Source organism: Sylvia atricapilla, chromosome Z (genome assembly GCF_009819655.1).
Source record: "Sylvia atricapilla isolate bSylAtr1 chromosome Z, bSylAtr1.pri, whole genome shotgun sequence".
Lineage (NCBI taxonomy): Eukaryota > Metazoa > Chordata > Aves > Passeriformes > Sylviidae > Sylvia > Sylvia atricapilla.
The window spans coordinates 36,211,656-36,229,345 of NC_089174.1; the positions used below are offsets into that span (position 1 = coordinate 36,211,656).

General features: G+C 40.6%; 1 protein-coding gene across 2 annotated transcripts in view; it reads right to left on the minus strand.

Moving 5' to 3' along the window:
- Positions 1 to 17,393, minus strand: part of GOLM1 (golgi membrane protein 1) — a 36,460-nt gene extending 19,067 nt beyond the window's left edge. The window contains exons 1-3 of one of the 2 annotated variants that reach the window (XM_066338778.1): positions 17,336 to 17,393; positions 11,605 to 11,726; positions 7,739 to 7,918 (exon numbers count right to left, since the gene is read on the minus strand). In XM_066338778.1, coding sequence (XP_066194875.1) covers positions 7,739 to 7,918; positions 11,605 to 11,703 — 279 coding nt within the window. In that variant the 5' untranslated portion in view covers positions 11,704 to 11,726; positions 17,336 to 17,393. Of the gene's footprint in view, positions 1 to 7,738; positions 7,919 to 11,604; positions 12,736 to 17,335 lie in introns of those variants that run through there. The other variant, XM_066338777.1, reaches the window with a different exon arrangement.
- Between the last annotated feature and the right edge of the window lie 297 nt (positions 17,394 to 17,690).

A 17,690-nucleotide genomic window follows, 5' to 3' on the forward strand; every position in this document is an offset into this window, starting at 1 on the left:
CCCCAGGAGCGAAATATCCAGCTTTTGGAAAATCATCCTATCACTACATCAAAATGTGATATTCTATGGCACAGTAACTCTGTAATATCGAACCAGCTTATTCTATTTGTAAACATGTTTGCACAAAGGTCTTTATGACTATCAAAGAGGATAAAATCCAGTCTTTTGATTGAAGACAATGTTGTGGACAGCAGGGTCTCAGACAACAAAACTCAAAAGTCACACTTCCACCAGCAGTGTGGGAAACAAATTGCTCTGGCTGTACCACAAATTTTTTAATGACAGCTCCCAAAGACTTGTTACTCACCACAGAACATGTCTACATAAGTCTTATTCCACTTACGAAACATAAAGTTATTGTTCAAAAATAATAAAACATAACCCAGAAATATGCATGAGGAAATTGAGATAAATTATTTGAAGTTTTTGTTTTCAGCACATACTGTGAACTATATAAATGCATTTGATCTGAATAGTGCCAAACAGTATATTCTTTACACACACACTCCCTAGAGGAATTACTACAATAACTCCTCCAGCATTTGTTACTATGAAGAATTAAGCTAAACTGAGCACACTCAACTGACATAGGTGCTTTCTAACACTGACTGTATGCGGTGTATGTAAAAGCATAACAAGATACTGCAAGAGAAAAAAAGAAAGGAAATAGTCTGATAAGCATAAACACTTAAAACTCTAGAAAAAATGGGCTTTGCATTCACAAATATAGCACAAAGGAGACAAAGATAAGCCACAGGATCAGTAACTCAGCTGGTAACAACAAAGCTGTGAATAAAGCAAGACAGGAAGGTAAGATCTATACATGCAGAATCAGCCATTTATAATTAATCAGGGGAAAGCAGGGCACTTATTTAATGATTGACTCATAATTTAAGTCCTTCCAGCAAAGAAAAAGAGCAGCTCTGCCTTGCACGCTCCCACAACTCCCCACCACTATGGGGACATTAGCATGATAATAATGCTGGCAACACACTGATGTTTTAGTTATTGCTCAGTAGTGCTTACACTAAGGCAAGGATTTTTCTGTTTCCCATGCTCTGCCAGCCAGCAGGTGCAGAAGAAACCAGGAGAATGCTCTGTCAGGTGTCTCAAACTGGCCAAAGGGACATTCCATACCACAGAACATTAGGACACAAAGTAGGGGAGCTGGCTAGGAGGCAGCAATAGCTGCTGCGGGGAAAGTCAGGCATCATTCAGCAGATGCTGAGCAACCGGATTGTGTATGTCTTGTTTCTGTTGGGTTTTATTCCTCTCAGTTATCACACTATTCTTATCTCAACAGAGTTCTCTTCAAAAATCTAGAGGGAGATGTGGGGAGTAAGTGGCTACATGGTATTTAGTTGCCAGCTGATGTTAAAATATGACAACCAGCCACAAAAAGCTTTTTGGTTCCAGGACAAGAGACTAACAGCTAAACTGCATATTAGTGTGGGGGGGAAAGTTCATAAATAAGATTTTTAAGGAAATATTTCTCTTTAAGGTTAATCATTGTACTACATATTTCAGTGGAGGCACATCAATTGAAGCAAGCCTTACAAAAAAATTCAAGCTCAAAATGGAGGAGATATTGTTCCTTTAAATCTATTTCTCAATAAACTGAATTCCATGCAGGAATTGCACTTTTCCTCAATAAACATAAAACAACCTCACCCAATCAAAAAAATAACCCCAAACAAAAACGAACCAACCAAACAAACAAACCACCCACACACCCAACAAAACCCAAGCCCAAAACAACTACCTCTGTCTCTACAGAGTGGTTCCACCAAAGATCTGAGACTCAACCTTGTTTCACAGCCTGTGCTAAAAGCAATCTAGATTCTGCTCTGTCACAGAGGACACAAGGGCATGCACACCATGACATGTGCAGTTCTGCCTTCAAAACTACCAAAACTGCAAAGTTAGTTTCTTAAAATTTCACTACAGGAGGGTGGTATTTGACACACATGGATACAAAATTACTTTTATGTGTACTGGACAACAGCAAGCAGATTGGAGAAAAAAAGCCTGTGAAACAACAGGACTTTTACTTGACTGTTACGTTTAACGAAAACCCCAATATTAGGCAATGCAAGCAAAGCTAAATTATATGATATGAGAATATTAATATAAAACTTCCAAAGGTATATCTAATGCACCTTCTGACTTTCTGTCCATTCACTTAGCTGTGAGGAGGTAGCAAGAGTCCAAAAATTAACTTTAAACAACATATACTCTGAATTTCTTCTGTCTAGTTCAGCTAGCTGCACACCATCCTTTTTTTTTCTTCTTCCCACCATGTGAAGATGTATTTTGAACAAAAGTGATCTTCTAGACTTCTGCTGTACCTGTTATGAGGAAGTATACTGATTTCTCTTGCTAACTTAGTAACATTGTGCTATGGCAAACATGGGACATGAGGCAGTGCTTCCTTACCTCAGTGCTTTTCCAAAACTAGATGACACAGCTCTGTTTGGGTTAAAAAAAAAAAAAAAAAAAAAAAAAAAGAAAAAAAAAAACCACAACCAAAAACACATACAGCCTTCAGTGAAAGGGAAAAGGTACCTTTCTACTCTCTCCTACAGACTACTGTAATTCCTTCTGAGTGGAGTCGACTCTCTGCATACCAATAGGTACTTTGCGTCAGAAGAATGTGCTGGTAATTGAAATTTTCCCAGAGGGAGGGGTCCAGAGAGCATCTGTGGCCAGTGTTAAAAGATACTGAGCAACAGGACAGTAATATGCTTCACACAGAATGCACAAATCTTGGCCTTTCTCAGTAAAACAAGATTTAGGTTGGAGATGATTTATGCAAATCCAAAGAAAATTACCAACTGCAAAAATCATACTCATGCAGTTAAGAGATATTAAACATACTGTTGTCCTGTTTAGCTCTTCAAAGAGACTCATGTGGGTCTGGACATCCCAGAAGTTACAAGTCCTGAATAACAACCACAGAGAATATTGTTCTTTACAAAATTGCTTACAGATTAGAAACAGCCCTTTTGCACTCCTGCACTGTTGTTATCAAGTGTTCATGTAAGACTGTAAGATTACTTTATCTTGTCATTCTATTTCTGTATGGATTTCCAGAAGCCATTTCCTAAATCTACACTAATCCTTAAAAATTCAAGCAGGTTTTTTAAAAGTAGACTGGTGACAGTAGTGTTTCATACATACTCAGACCTAAGAAAATAATTACAGGAGCAATTTTTGAGAACTACACTGCCACAGTGAATGGTGACCCCGCACAGTGTATCAGGCTCAGACTACCTACCTTCTATGCCCTCATCCTTCAAGTAGCACGGAGAGGGTTGCACTACAAAAGAAGGCAGATTTTCACTCAAAGTGATTACTGCACTGCTAGTGACAATGACTTTAACTGGGCAAATACCTTACTGGTGCTTTGGTCTGGTATGAAAGTAAATCAGTATTACAATTATTCTGTATTTTATCAGCAGAGTAATAAGACAGTGAGCAGAGATGAACTGCAACAATGATGGGTCTCAAACATTGCTTGTGAATTGGTTTTGGTTAGAAGTCCAGATTGTGTAAGCATGCCTCAGATATAAGTTTCTTCTACAGCCAGAAGAACCATAATTTCTTCCTGAAAAAGTGGGAAGTTTGAGATGGACCAATCATTCCTATACAACTGCTGAATGCATTTTAATTTTTAAGAACAGCAAGAACTACGCAAAAACTTGTTTATGACTTGAAGATCTCTAGTTAGTTGCAGAGTTTGTAAAATGCTTGTAAAACGAGTTGCGAGTCTCAGGATTTGCATTCATTATTCCTGACTAGGTAAATACTAGCTACTAATCCTCAAAGAGTAAATAAAGTTCAGCTCAAGGAGGAAGCTTCCCATAACCAGAAAGGGTGAATTCATCACTTGCCTCCCAGGAATCCAAGATTTGACTGCAATCCATAAAGCCAAAAAACAAGGACATGTGTGTGTATACAAGATATGAACATATAAAACACATTTATACATGGATATAGATACACACAAACAAAAAAGCACTCAAGAACTGTCTTTTCTTATATTCCACACGCCTCTGTAGAATAATCTCTGATGCTAGACAACTTCTTCCAATAAAGGTCATTAGTGTGGAGAATTAAGCTTTCCCCTCTCTTTCTTACCACTGCATCAGAGGCATTCCTGAATTACAGTGGATGAATCCATGCCTTCTTTTGTCAAATGCACAGCTTTCCAGCAACACAGCTCTCCCTACTCTTAAAACAGAGTTGGAAACCAAGCAGCATCTCTGCAGGATATTAGTTTGTGTGTCATAAGAAAAGCAAATTTTGAATTTGATGCAAAATGATGCACAGGCACATACATGTGCACCCTACCACTTCAGGCTCCCAAATGAGACACATGCTCTTCTCCAGTCACAAAATGCAGAAGACAGGAAATCAGTCCAGTGCACCACTTTCCTAGGGCATCACTCCCTGGGGTTTCAAAGCAAGCTTCATAGACTACTTCATTACTGAACAACTGTATTTTAGGGTGATTGAGGAAAAAGCAGTTAAGAGGAAGGAATTGCTACTAGATTGGCCTCAAAATCCACCTTTCCCAGCATCCCACCTCAAACACTGAAAAGCCAAATGAATTCCAAAGCAGCCATAAGGCACAGTGTTTTCCTAGCAGCAGCTTCTTCTGCCTGAGGAACACTTGGAGACAGAACAAACACCTTGGTACTGGTGGGTTAGGTGTTTGTCCAAGGTCATCCAGTTGCTTTTTAACCTACACATACCCACTGCAATTGGGTATTATGGATGCCACACACTTGCAGCTTCACCACCTATGACATGAAGAGCACTACCTTCTGCTTCAGTCTCAACTACGACTTGATGATGGCGTTTGAAGCACAACAGTGAATGCAGGACAACCCTGCCTTGTCTCTCCCAGCCACAAACATTTTCTGTACCCTTTGGAATCCTGGAGATGACTATGATGGCTCTCCTCTGCTGACTCTTGTCCAGCCTGTAAACCACACTCTGATTCCTGTAGAAAAATTACTGCACAGCTTTGGTGAATTTTGCTCTCCTTTCTGTGCCTTTCACAGCACGCCAAAACTCCATTGGGGACCTCCCCACAGTAGAACAATTTAACCAGTGTATTTCTGTTTTGTAACTTTTGCCTTGTCACTCACCCTTGCAATACTATCTCTACAAGCCATTGCAACTCCAGGTGTGAATGTGTGCGCTTGTCTCCCTCACCTTTATCATAGACTCTTTCAGGGGAAAACTCCAAGATACTTCAGAAGAAAGACTTTCTTTTCCAGAAGCCACTTTGTTCCTCAGACACCACATTTCATCTCATGTCCAACAGTAGTTCTATTTCTGTAAAATACTTTTCACTACTTCTCCTGGTATGGATGCCACATTTTATGAATAGTTCCTGTATGTCCTCTAGACTCAAAAATACCACAAGGAAGGAGGATTGTGTGGTGCCACCTACCATTCATGTGATGCCACAAATTTGAAGCAAGAAGGTGGTACATCATGCTTGGCAGAAGTAATATTTCATTCACTAAACTTCCTTAAACACTTGGATGAGGTCCTGTCACCATCTCTCAACATCAGCCCATTTTCCTAGTCTATGCTGTAAACTCTTTGGCCAGCCCTTACAGTGTAAGGGCATTCGTGGAGGGCAGGGACAAGGAACTCTGCAGACCTGAGATATTCTAAAACACGTGGTTTTATTGCAAGGGCCGTGGGTAAAGAGGGCTGGCTTCCAGCCACCAGCCTTGGCTGAAGCAAAACCCCAAAGAGAGAGGGAGAGAGGGGGTATGAGGTAAGGGAGGAAAGAAGAGTGCCAGGGTCAGGGCAGTAGGAAAGAGGGAGAGCGGGCAAGAGAAGGGGTGAAGCAGCAAGAGAGCTAACAGAACACAGGGAAAAGAGTAGGGAAAAAGGAGAGCAGCAAGAGGGGAAGGAGCAAGAGAGCGAGGAGGACCTTGTTCCAACACATTTTATCTCCTTTTGTGTTGAATATTTTAATTTACAGTGACCAACCGGGGCAAGATACAAAACCTACAAACTTTGCATGCAGCCTATGAGAACTAAATTACCATATCATCTTATATTCTAAACTCTAAAGACTACTCTTCTTATCTACTTTTTCCTTGATGCCTTGGCAGGGTGGAGACGGGCTTGCATTCTTCGGTCCGTTTGTTTTCTGTCCTTCAGCCTATCTCTAGGTAATCACCCTCTTCCTGCCTGCCATGCCTACATCTCAAAGCTATTTCATTTCTATTTCACTCACAGATTTTATATCTCCAGTATTTCTTACCAGACAATCATATCAATAAGACCTTCCTGTCCCATCTTTCCCAACATTACAGTTTCCATGTCTTTTAGTAACTCTGGTGATATCTACTTATGGAAAGGAAGAATAATACTCAATTACCTTTGCCCTTTTCTTACCTTTAAATATTTTTTTTTACTCATGTGTTTTCACTCTCTGTAGGACTGAAGCAGAATGCAAGAAAATGCCATAGCCTTCAGTAGCAATACCCAGTAATAGGGGGAAGAAGTGACAAAATTGATTACTCACTTGAATCCTGTCTGAATATTCTGAGACATCTTTTTAAAAATGCAACCATTAAAAAGATAAATAGACAAACTATATTTCAAATTTTTTAAAGTATATGCAAAGACTGAACACAAAGAGAAGAGAGAAATTATCAAGGAAACTATTTGTCTCAAAAGAGGTAAAAAGAATTGGTTTATTATTTGCTTTAAGACTTGGGGTAAAGATTATTTCAAAATAAATTAATGATATATGATGCATTGATGTGCACATTCTACCTTCCATTTATTATTCAATTTTTGTTCCGCTAAGTTCTTCAAAGATTAATCTGATGATATTTTGCTCAGGCAGCACGTTTTGAGGAACAAACCATCCCGTCACAGTGAACCTGCTACTTGAAGAGTACCTATTACCATCATGAGATGCTGTCTGTTCAGCCTGCTGAACTTAATAGTCCTGGAAAGCTGATCTGTAAACTTCAGTCAAGAGACTCCATGGGAGAAGCAATCGAATACTCCCAACTACATACCTCTGCTAATAGGGAGAAAAGTGATATTATTGACTAACTAACAACTGCAATCAAAGCAGTACCAGCAACACAAGGAAAATACACAACAAACCAGTTTGCAAGATACTACACAGCTGGAATTACACACACTGGTATTTACGTAGCTTTGTTCACATTCTTCACAAAGGAATACTATGACCCTGGCAAAGCTGAACTATCAGGAGCATTGCTGTGGAAGGCTTACCTTCTCATATCTTCCCAATACTGAGTTTTGGAGGCAGAAAGCCAAGATGCCACAAAATTTGTAATGCACTTAGAAATTAACATCAACCATTTATGCTTACAAATATATTTGGGAATGTATCTCTTGGTGTGTCCTTCTCTTTTTCTTAATTTTTAAAACATTAGTATACAGGAAAGAAAGTGAAGGGACAATCCAAGCATAGTAATGATTTATAGAGAAGATAACAATTTCATTCAGAACTGCTATTACTTGCAGCTTCTAGTATTTCAAAGTCATACAACAAATGCTAAAAGGTCCATTCAAGGTCCATTTTCTCAATATTATATCATCATAAAACATTTTGCCACACCAACATTGACTGTAACCTGTAACACATGAGCATCACTTTCTGTTGCATTATGTCTTGGTAAACCACCATTTCACAGAAAACTATGGCCAGAAAAAGCCCTACCTTCTCTTCCTGATGTACTCTGTTGGCATTTTCCATCTGAAAGTTGTGCAAGGACTGGATTTTGTCAATCTGCTGTCGCTGCTTCTCTAGCTCCCCTTGGAATTCATTCTTTTTTTGCTCCACAGCCCCCCTCTCGGCTGCTGCCCTGCGGACTTTGCCTTCCAGATCCATGACTCGACCCTGAGGAAGAGCAGATTAACCAAAGCAAACAGAAAGCTTCCCCCTAGCCAGAATATTCAATATATTCAAGGAATAGCAAGTTTAGCTGCTCTAACAATGCTGGTATCATAGAAGTCCTGTGTCAGCCACAGATACTAGACACACACAGAGACAAACACCTCCCTAGTTTTACATGTATTAAGAGGAGTGCGTACTTTGCAGAGACTGCCAAAATTTCAGTTAAAGGTAAGAAAAATGAAAAGCTCAGTACTTGAGCTTAAAAAAACCACAAAACATAAATATACAAAATATTAGAGTCTACAATCTTTCTGAATACAAGGTCAATTTTTAAATTTAGCCCATCCAATTCTGATGGCTCTACACTTCCCAGTGTTGACCTTAAACTAATTCAGTATGAAAACTCAGCTCTCAAATCAATCTGATTTCCTCTACTCAAAAGAGTAGAGGGAGTACCACACACTGCTCAACTTTTACATGAACAATTCACATACAGCTATTACACAAAGACATATATGAGAAAAAGTCATTCATAAACAAAAAATCATCATTCTTCTTGACTGCTTCAAGAGCAGCTACAGTCAAAAGAAAATTCAACACCATCATATCCTGTACATACAAAGATAGAGAAATAAACTAAGGAATCAAGCCTGACGTTTTCACATTCTTTCCTCTAGCCTCCCACTTCTTTTTTGTAACTACCAATTTAGTTTTGCAGGATGTTGTTTCTAAACATTTTAGATTAAAATTGTTCTTCAGCAGCAACTAGGAATACAAGAACTTGCAGAATCTACCCATATGACAAAAGATCTGGTGATTCCAGGTGGATTAAAAATTAGATATAATAAAAACTGCGCATGGTCCAAGACTCCAAGAAAATGTATCAAATCTTCTTATACCACAGTATGTAGTATATCATGACCCACCTACCTTGCACAGAAAGCAAGAAAAGGGAGAGGAGGCAAAGAAAAAAAAGGAAAATGACTTGCAGTTTAGCTGGAATAGCAAGGAAAAGCACTCACTGCATTTCAGTCATAATTGCAAAGTCTTAGTTGCAAAGTCTTGCCAACAAACAAATGGGCCTACAGAGTGCTTTAGAAGCTCCATCCATGTTCAGCTATGTTTTTATTTCATTCAGAGTGTGTGACCATGCAGAAGAGAAGTAATTTACAGGCTAACTTTAGGAGGTATGTAGAAGATGGAACAGTGTATCAGTAATATCAGAGGACCTTGTGTCTCTAGGTTATTGAAACCAAGAAAAACTATGATGGTGGCATATTCTTCTCACTATCAGCTGCTTCATGGCTGTGCAGCAAAACTTCAGCAGTATTGACACAGTTACTACCCACTGGTAGCCACCATCCTGAGGCCACTGCCTAAAGGGAAAGCAAGGGATGTCCAGAGTCTCAGAAGTCATAGGACACAAACTTAACTGCATGGCGAGATGCAAGTGCCCTGTTTGAATAGTGCCTGTTCTGAGGTGAAACAGGTGTTCAGCTCCTTCAGCTGTCCACTCAGTACTACTATTTGGCTCAGATAAAAAGGGCATACAAATTAACTGGATAAAGTGGGAAGGAGCTCTCATGAGCATGTTTAATCAACATGTTGTTAGTTTTTACATTAACGTGTTAGAAACAAGAACAAAAAAAAAAAAAAAAGAAAAAGAAAAAAAAAGGAGGAAATAAAGAAAAAGACAAGACACAAGACAAGACACAAGACAAGACACAAGACAAGACACAAGACAAGACACAAGACAAGACACAAGACAAGACACAAGACAAGACACAAGACAAGACACAAGACAAGACACAAGACAAGACACAAGACAAGACACAAGACAAGACACAAGACAAGACACAAGACAAGACACAAGACAAGACACAAGACAAGACACAAGACAAGACACAAGACAAGACACAAGACAAGACACAAGACAAGACACAAGACAAGACACAAGACAAGACACAAGACAAGACACAAGACAAGACACAAGACAAGACACAAGACAAGACACAAGACAAGACACAAGACAAGACACAAGACAAGACACAAGACAAGACACAAGACAAGACACAAGACAAGACACAAGACAAGACACAAGACAAGACACAAGACAAGACACAAGACAAGACACAAGACAAGACACAAGACAAGACACAAGACAAGACACAAGACAAGACACAAGACAAGACACAAGACAAGACACAAGACAAGACACAAGACAAGACACAAGACAAGACACAAGACAAGACACAAGACAAGACACAAGACAAGACACAAGACAAGACACAAGACAAGACACAAGACAAGACACAAGACAAGACACAAGACAAGACACAAGACAAGACACAAGACAAGACACAAGACAAGACACAAGACAAGACACAAGACAAGACACAAGACAAGACACAAGACAAGACACAAGACAAGACACAAGACAAGACACAAGACAAGACACAAGACAAGACACAAGACAAGACACAAGACAAGACACAAGACAAGACACAAGACAAGACACAAGACAAGACACAAGACAAGACACAAGACAAGACACAAGACAAGACACAAGACAAGACACAAGACAAGACACAAGACAAGACACAAGACAAGACACAAGACAAGACACAAGACAAGACACAAGACAAGACACAAGACAAGACACAAGACAAGACACAAGACAAGACACAAGACAAGACACAAGACAAGACACAAGACAAGACACAAGACAAGACACAAGACAAGACACAAGACAAGACACAAGACAAGACACAAGACAAGACACAAGACAAGACACAAGACAAGACACAAGACAAGACACAAGACAAGACACAAGACAAGACACAAGACAAGACACAAGACAAGACACAAGACAAGACACAAAATGAACTGTCCTGCAGAGATTCTCACAAACCAGAAACTTGACTCACATGCCCTATATCAGACCAAATGCTCCAGAAAGGACTAAAACCCAAGTTCAGCAGCCACAAAAAATATAGTTATCATCAGACAAGCTAATTACTATATGTGACTTGCATGTCCTTCTTCAGAAAGACCACTAACAAACACAAATTCAGATTTAGTTTCTGAGCAACCCCTATTTCCTTGTACTGAGTATGTACACAATGTTATGGGTTACGTACAAAGACAAACCTAGGGATATGAGAGTGTTAGTTTTGACTGTGATAAAATTAGTTTTCTTCACAGTGAATGGTATGGGACTCTGTTTTGGATTTGTGATGAACACAGGGTTGATAATATAAAGATGTTTTTGTTATTGCTGAGCAGGGCTGGCAAAAGCCAAGGTCTTTTCTGCTTTGCCTACTGTCATGACGGCAAGGAAGCTGGGGGTGCTTGAGAGGTTGGGAGGGGACAAAAAAACAGAGGATGGCATTTGTCACATCTTTAATGTGAAACAGCACAAGACAGCTGAACGTTTTGTGAGAGCGGAAGTAACAAGTATCACACATGCAGGCATGTTCAAGTTTTGGGCTCCTCTCATGTATAAATAGGCATTCCTCCCATTCATCCAGTCTGTCACTACTGATAAGCAACAATCGTAAAATTTGCGAAAGTTCCTACAACAAGCTCAAGTCCCTGACTTGCCCCATGAAACAGGATCATCCTTCTTGTGAACTATGTTTATTACTCACACAGATACAAAGTGACATGCAGAGCAAAAGGAAACTTACCTGCAGATCCAGGCTGCGAGAACTTGCAATCCAGTAATTGAAACCCAAAACAATTATGCATGCCACCAGTGCAGCCATGAGGAGTGGTGGAGACTTCATCCCGCGACAGCTGTTTCCTAGTCCTACCATTTCAGGAAAAGAAGAAATCCAAAGAACCACAGCAAGTATGGAAACCTGCAAATGAAAAAGGGCACATTATACTGCATCCCCAACTACAGCTATTTTATACACACAATAAAACTTTCTTTGCAATAGTCCAACAGCTACCAGCTGACAGGCTTACAACCAGCAAGGAAGGTAAATGTATTAGTGTTGACCTGTTTAGATATTTCCATCTGAAAGACAAAGAAAGGTCATTGCAGGCTATCAGCTTGTACATAAAGCTTCACAAGATCTTGAGAGAGACGTCTTGAATACTCCTAACAATATAATGAAAATCTGCAATAAACAGAACCAGACATCCTTTTAGCATACATCTACCCAAAAATCTATTAGACAATACTGGGCTAGAGGACATACTGCTTTTTACCTAATTAACTCAGAAAATTAATTTAGTCTTGCTGTTTGAGGAGTAATTTGCACTTTACTTTCTAATACTGGACAGTTTCAACTCATTCCATCAGGTACTACTATTCTAACTTCTTGTTCCCAAGCTTATAAATAAATACATAAATCAGACTGAACCATATTATTTAAAAAAAGAATCTAAAAATAACAATTAACATAAATATGAGCAGACACTCCATTGATTTCAATGCTACATTGCATCAAGTGCTCTTCATTTTGATCCTCAGCTGCTTTCTCTGCTCCTACAGAACATAAATAATGAATTAGCAGTACCAGGGATACTCCTGGTTGTTATTGAGACTTGTATTATTCCTGTGAAACAGGCCATCTTAAAAGATAGGCAGGGGCAAAGGGTAGTTGCAATTCTCTTTGAAATAGGCTACACTGATTTTATGACATGGTAAAATCTGGTCTTAATAAGCCTAATGGCCTAGCTTTTTGAATCCTTAAACTCCACTGAGAATCTTGGCTGTAGTTTGTAGAAGATTGCTTCCTTGTAAACTGAGATTAACTTTTTTTCTTTCTCCACTCCTGCAGACTCTAGACAGCAAAAACAAGTACTGAAGACCAGGCAGACAGCAAATATATATGCATCACAAGTCACTAGTTAAATCTAAAATGGGTACATTTACTAGTAATATATTGTACAGGCTCTCAAGGTACATTCTCTTAAGCAAAGCAACCTCTTCTCTACTGTTGCAATGCACAGGTTGCAAGGCTTTAAAAGTTAATAAATGGTAGCAATTCCCAAAGGATTTACATTGGAACATACACTGTAAACACAGGTGGACATCCACAGGGCTACATACAGATGAGGTAAGGTCAGCACTAAGCAGCAAAGGCATGGAAAGGAACCATGCTCTCTTTTTTTGTTTTTCTTGTAAGGCAAAAAGTTTAGATACAGTACATTAAAACACACACAGAGACATGCACAAATTTCCAATAGAAAGTCATGAATTGCAGAAACACATCTTGCACAGATGATTTTCCTACTGTGTCATCCTAAAAGGAGCACCTGAGAAGTATGTCTTACACATAATCCCTGAAAACCAAGAAACCCAGATCACTAGAGTAGTAAAAATGGGAGCAGTGATTAGCCGTACCATCTCAGCAAAGAACAAAACAATTGATTTACTTTTTATTTATTCTGCATACCAGAATAAAATACTGTATTTCAAAAAAGGTCTGTCAGAATCCAACATGAAGTTATCTGCATCCTGTTCTTTGCTGTATTAGTAGGTACATGTGACACATGGAAAAACTACTATCAGCACAGCAAGATGCAGTGATTCATTCCGTGTGTGACTTGAATAAAATAACTGGTATTTTCTTCATAGCTGTCAAAAATAGAGAAAATGGTTCACATTATCAGCAGTAACAGCTTGCACTGCAATTTATCTACTAAATAAATATATGGGACTAGCTGTTAAACTCAAAAATTTTCAGAGGTAAAGCAACTATATTGCACAAAGAATGAATGACTAGTTCACCATGCAGCTCAAAGCACAGGCACAAAACCATGTTAAAAAATGCCAATACACCTAGATAGTAGACAAATCTGGCAGTATCAGCACCTTTTCTGCTATTTTCAGCTGTTAAAAACAAACAGGAAAATAGGCGTTGATTTCATTAAAGCATGTTTGACTTCAATACACTGCTCTTACTGGAAAAGCTAGTGCTGTTTGCACCTAAATAATTTATATTAATTAGGAACATATTTCTATACTGAACAGAAGGAAAAGCAAAAGGAAGACGAAAGGCATGAAAGACACAGAAGAATCTTCCATTCATATACTGAAGACCAAAAGCTTTACCTCAGTTGCAATATTGATATTACCTCTCTCATCAGTTTAAAAAATGAAAACTGTTTAACTTTCTGCCATGGATATATACACTCAAATATTTTGGAGGAGAGATAAGCAGATCAGCTCAATAAGCACATTTACATGAAAATCTGCTTGCACATGCTCTTTTCCAGGAAACATCTGGTCTAGCACAGTAATTTGAGTTGAATTTAAAATAAGTTTCTGATTTTATGAGTAAGAAAGTAATTTTACTGAAGATAAAATTCAACAATGTCCATGGCAGACATAAAAGTAATCATATTCGCAAAATTCCTGATTTCTGAACAGTAGATTTCATCCTTCTATTTTGTCAACCTAGCGGTGCTTCATTGAGAGATGTTTTAGACTCTGAGATACTCATGCAAATTAAGATACGGCATCACTTTTACTTCCCACAGTGAGCAATTCTTTTACTGTACTCAGCTGAAGTAGGGTATCTGGTATCCAGCAATCTTACACTACAGATGAGCAACAACATTGCCAACCAAGCCTCAAGACCAACACTTTACTAGGGGTAAAGACAGAACAAAATGGCACATTTCACTGCCAGAAGGAAAGCCAAGTCTCTCTGCTCAGAAGGTTCAGCACTGTGTACTTCCATACAACCATGTTTCTGCCCAGCAGAAACAATCAGGAGAGATAAAAAAATTCACGAAACACACAGTAGAGTAGCAAAAATGCTGCCTCATTCCCCACCAGCATACCTGCCTACATAGCACCTCAGGCAGACAGTGGTGCTATCCCCACCTCCTGCAGATTCTTTTCCAACTTCCCAGTGAGCTTCTGGAAGAAATCATTTGTTTATTTCAGATATTGTCATAAAACTCCTATGTGTGACCACTTGAATTCAAGCACATTGGATTAGATGTTAATCAAAACTTCTTCCATTGACAAGTTAATTACACCCAAATACAACTAAATCAGACTAGAAGGTAGTAGAACTTGGGTTTAATTAAAAAAAGAAATAAATGAAATTGGAAAAAAAAGTAATTCTTTAAAAAGTGAATCAGAGAGCAAACATTTGTGTGCCCAGTCTTCCAAAATCTTTTGGGTGGGTGGAAATGGAGTGCAGAAAAAAATGAGCCAAAACCTTTTGATTTTCATTTTATAAACAGTTAATACAGAGTAGTGATTATCTTCGAAAGATAAACCCTGTTGGTTCTTACTCACAGCAGGATCTTACTTACAAGTACCACTATTCACAGCCCCATAGTGAGAACCAGCTATAGCCAGCAGCATTCTTTCTGCTTTCAAAGCTGCCCAGACTGTACACAGGAGTCAAGGAACTGTACACTGTCACAAAACAGAGCATATAGATTTCTTATCAATCTCTGCAGCAGCACTGTCTGATCGTGGTTTTTTCTCTTCAAATTTGCAAGTCAAAAGAGGTCAAATGAACCCTTCATTTGACCCTCAAAAGAGGTCATTTTTCCAATGAAGATTTAAAGTTTGTGCACTGAACTCAAGCCTGCTGACCACAAACTTTCTATATGCCTTTCACGGGGATTTACAAACTGCAGGAAAAAAAGAAAAGGAAAAACACCCTGAAGCATTCAGCAACGGCCACTACTCAAACTTCTTTACTTCAGATGAATGTCACATTTACCCACTTATTTACCCAACTTATCAAGTTACACTTTTTACAGGAAGGGAAAGGCATTTTCACCACAACACATTCAGCAACTTCACTCTCATCCTGCTCAGGAATAATTCTTTGGCAGTCAATTCAGGTCTCAGGTCTTCCTTTTCTAATGCATTTTAAAATAGAAATAACAGATCAGAAGACTACGAAAACTCTAAAAATGCACTATCTCACCAAGGACAGGGTCAGTGTTACCACTTGTTTACTGATCGTATTTCAGCTCAAGAAGTCTATCTTCTTTCAAATGACAACTTTACAAGAAGCTAATAATCAAACACCCTCAATGCCCTTTATCTAGTTAAAGAGAATTCCCAAATAGGTATGTAGGACAACAGAAGCTAGAGGTTTACGGTGGGTATCTATCCCAATGACAGAAGTTGGCTATCCAAAAATAATAGGATAAAATGTTCTAGAATACCTGGACATCTTGTCTAGGTGTACTTTTAGATAATGGAATTATCACTGCAAATACTGTGTATGAAAACAAAATTAAACAAGTAAACTCATACACCTGAACTATCTCAAGAGTTAGTCAAACTGCTCACTTATTTTTATGACTTTATTTTCTGACTGATACTTTTCCCATACAACATGAACCAGCTTATTAAGATCACAATTAATAGGACACCCACTTATCTTAAATAAAGATTATGAAACAGAGTACAGTAAGTTTAGATATGTGATGAGAAACTCAGTAAATTGCTACCATTTCCCCATCACTGCAAAACTACACATATGGTTTGACTGTAAAACATGAAGACCTCCCAGTAGGAGAAAAAATCAGTATCCATTATAAATAGTTGTTTAAGAGCAAAGTGCTGTTAAGGTGTAAGATGGAAGGCCATTCAAATAACGTCAATTCAAGAGTCAGTTCAAGATTTTCCAGAAACCTGATCAACTCCTTCTATCTTCATGCTGACAAGGGAATCCAATGAAGTAAAACAAGGCAAACCTCCAGCGTGCAGGAGATAAACACAGCGCCCACTGTGTACCCAACCGTAATTTGGGTACAAAGCCGAACCAAAACTTCTGAAAAGGTGGAGGTATCACTTTTCCAAGCAGAGGCGGGAAGGCCTCTGGAGGCACAAACTTCTGAAAAGCCATCAGTCCCCTGAGCAGCGGCAGGGCCTCCGCAGCTCTGCCCACAGGGAGGGACGGAAAGCGGGGAGCAGGCTCCCACAGGGCTGGCTCGGAAGGAGGAGGAGGATGGTGAATAGGCTCAGGTCACCGCCCGGGCTGCGACAGACGACGGAAGGCCACCCAGTCCGACCCTTCCCAGGAAGGGTAGCCGGGAGGAGGTATCTCACACCTGCAGTGATTTCTAACATTATTATTCCTACCTCCGCTGCGGGTATTCAAAGATGCTTCCGGCTCAAGACGCTTAAGAGGGAAGGCTAGCTGAAGAAAGAAGAAATGCTACCAGTGTCCGGCAAGCACGCCACCTAAGCCCTGGCAAGCCGGCCCGGCACCTCTGCGAGCACCGCCGCCGGCGAGCGGGAAGCGCACGCGGGACGGAGCCAGCGCGGGGCCGCCCCTCGCCGCCCTCACCGCCCTCACGGCCCGCCGCCGCGCCGGGGCCGCCGCTCGTCTCCCGCCGCCGCCCACCGAGCCGAGCCCGGCGGGGCACAGCCGGCAGAGCTCGCCCCCGCCGCCCACGCGGCCCGCCCGGCGGCCTCACCTCGCCGTGCTGCCGGCCGCGGCCCCGCCGAGCTGAACGGCGAGGGCCGGCGCGTCGCCTCCCGCTGCCCCCGTCGCCCGGGGCAGAGAGCGGCGGCGGGAGACGGGCGGGGCACGGGGAAGCTCCCGCCTCGCCCAGCCCCGCCCCGCCCCGTCCCGCTGGCGCCTCGGGCCGAGAAGCGCGCTGGGCTGAAGGGATCCGTGTGCGCCCGCCCGCGAGAAAGCCGCGGACGGCAGCTCCGGCAGCGCGCACCGCCCTGCCCTGAGCCGCCCTGCGCCGCCCTGCACCCTCCGCCCGAGCGGCTCCGGCACGGTCCCTCCTTCACCAGCGCTTCTGCTGACTTCCAGATTTCCTG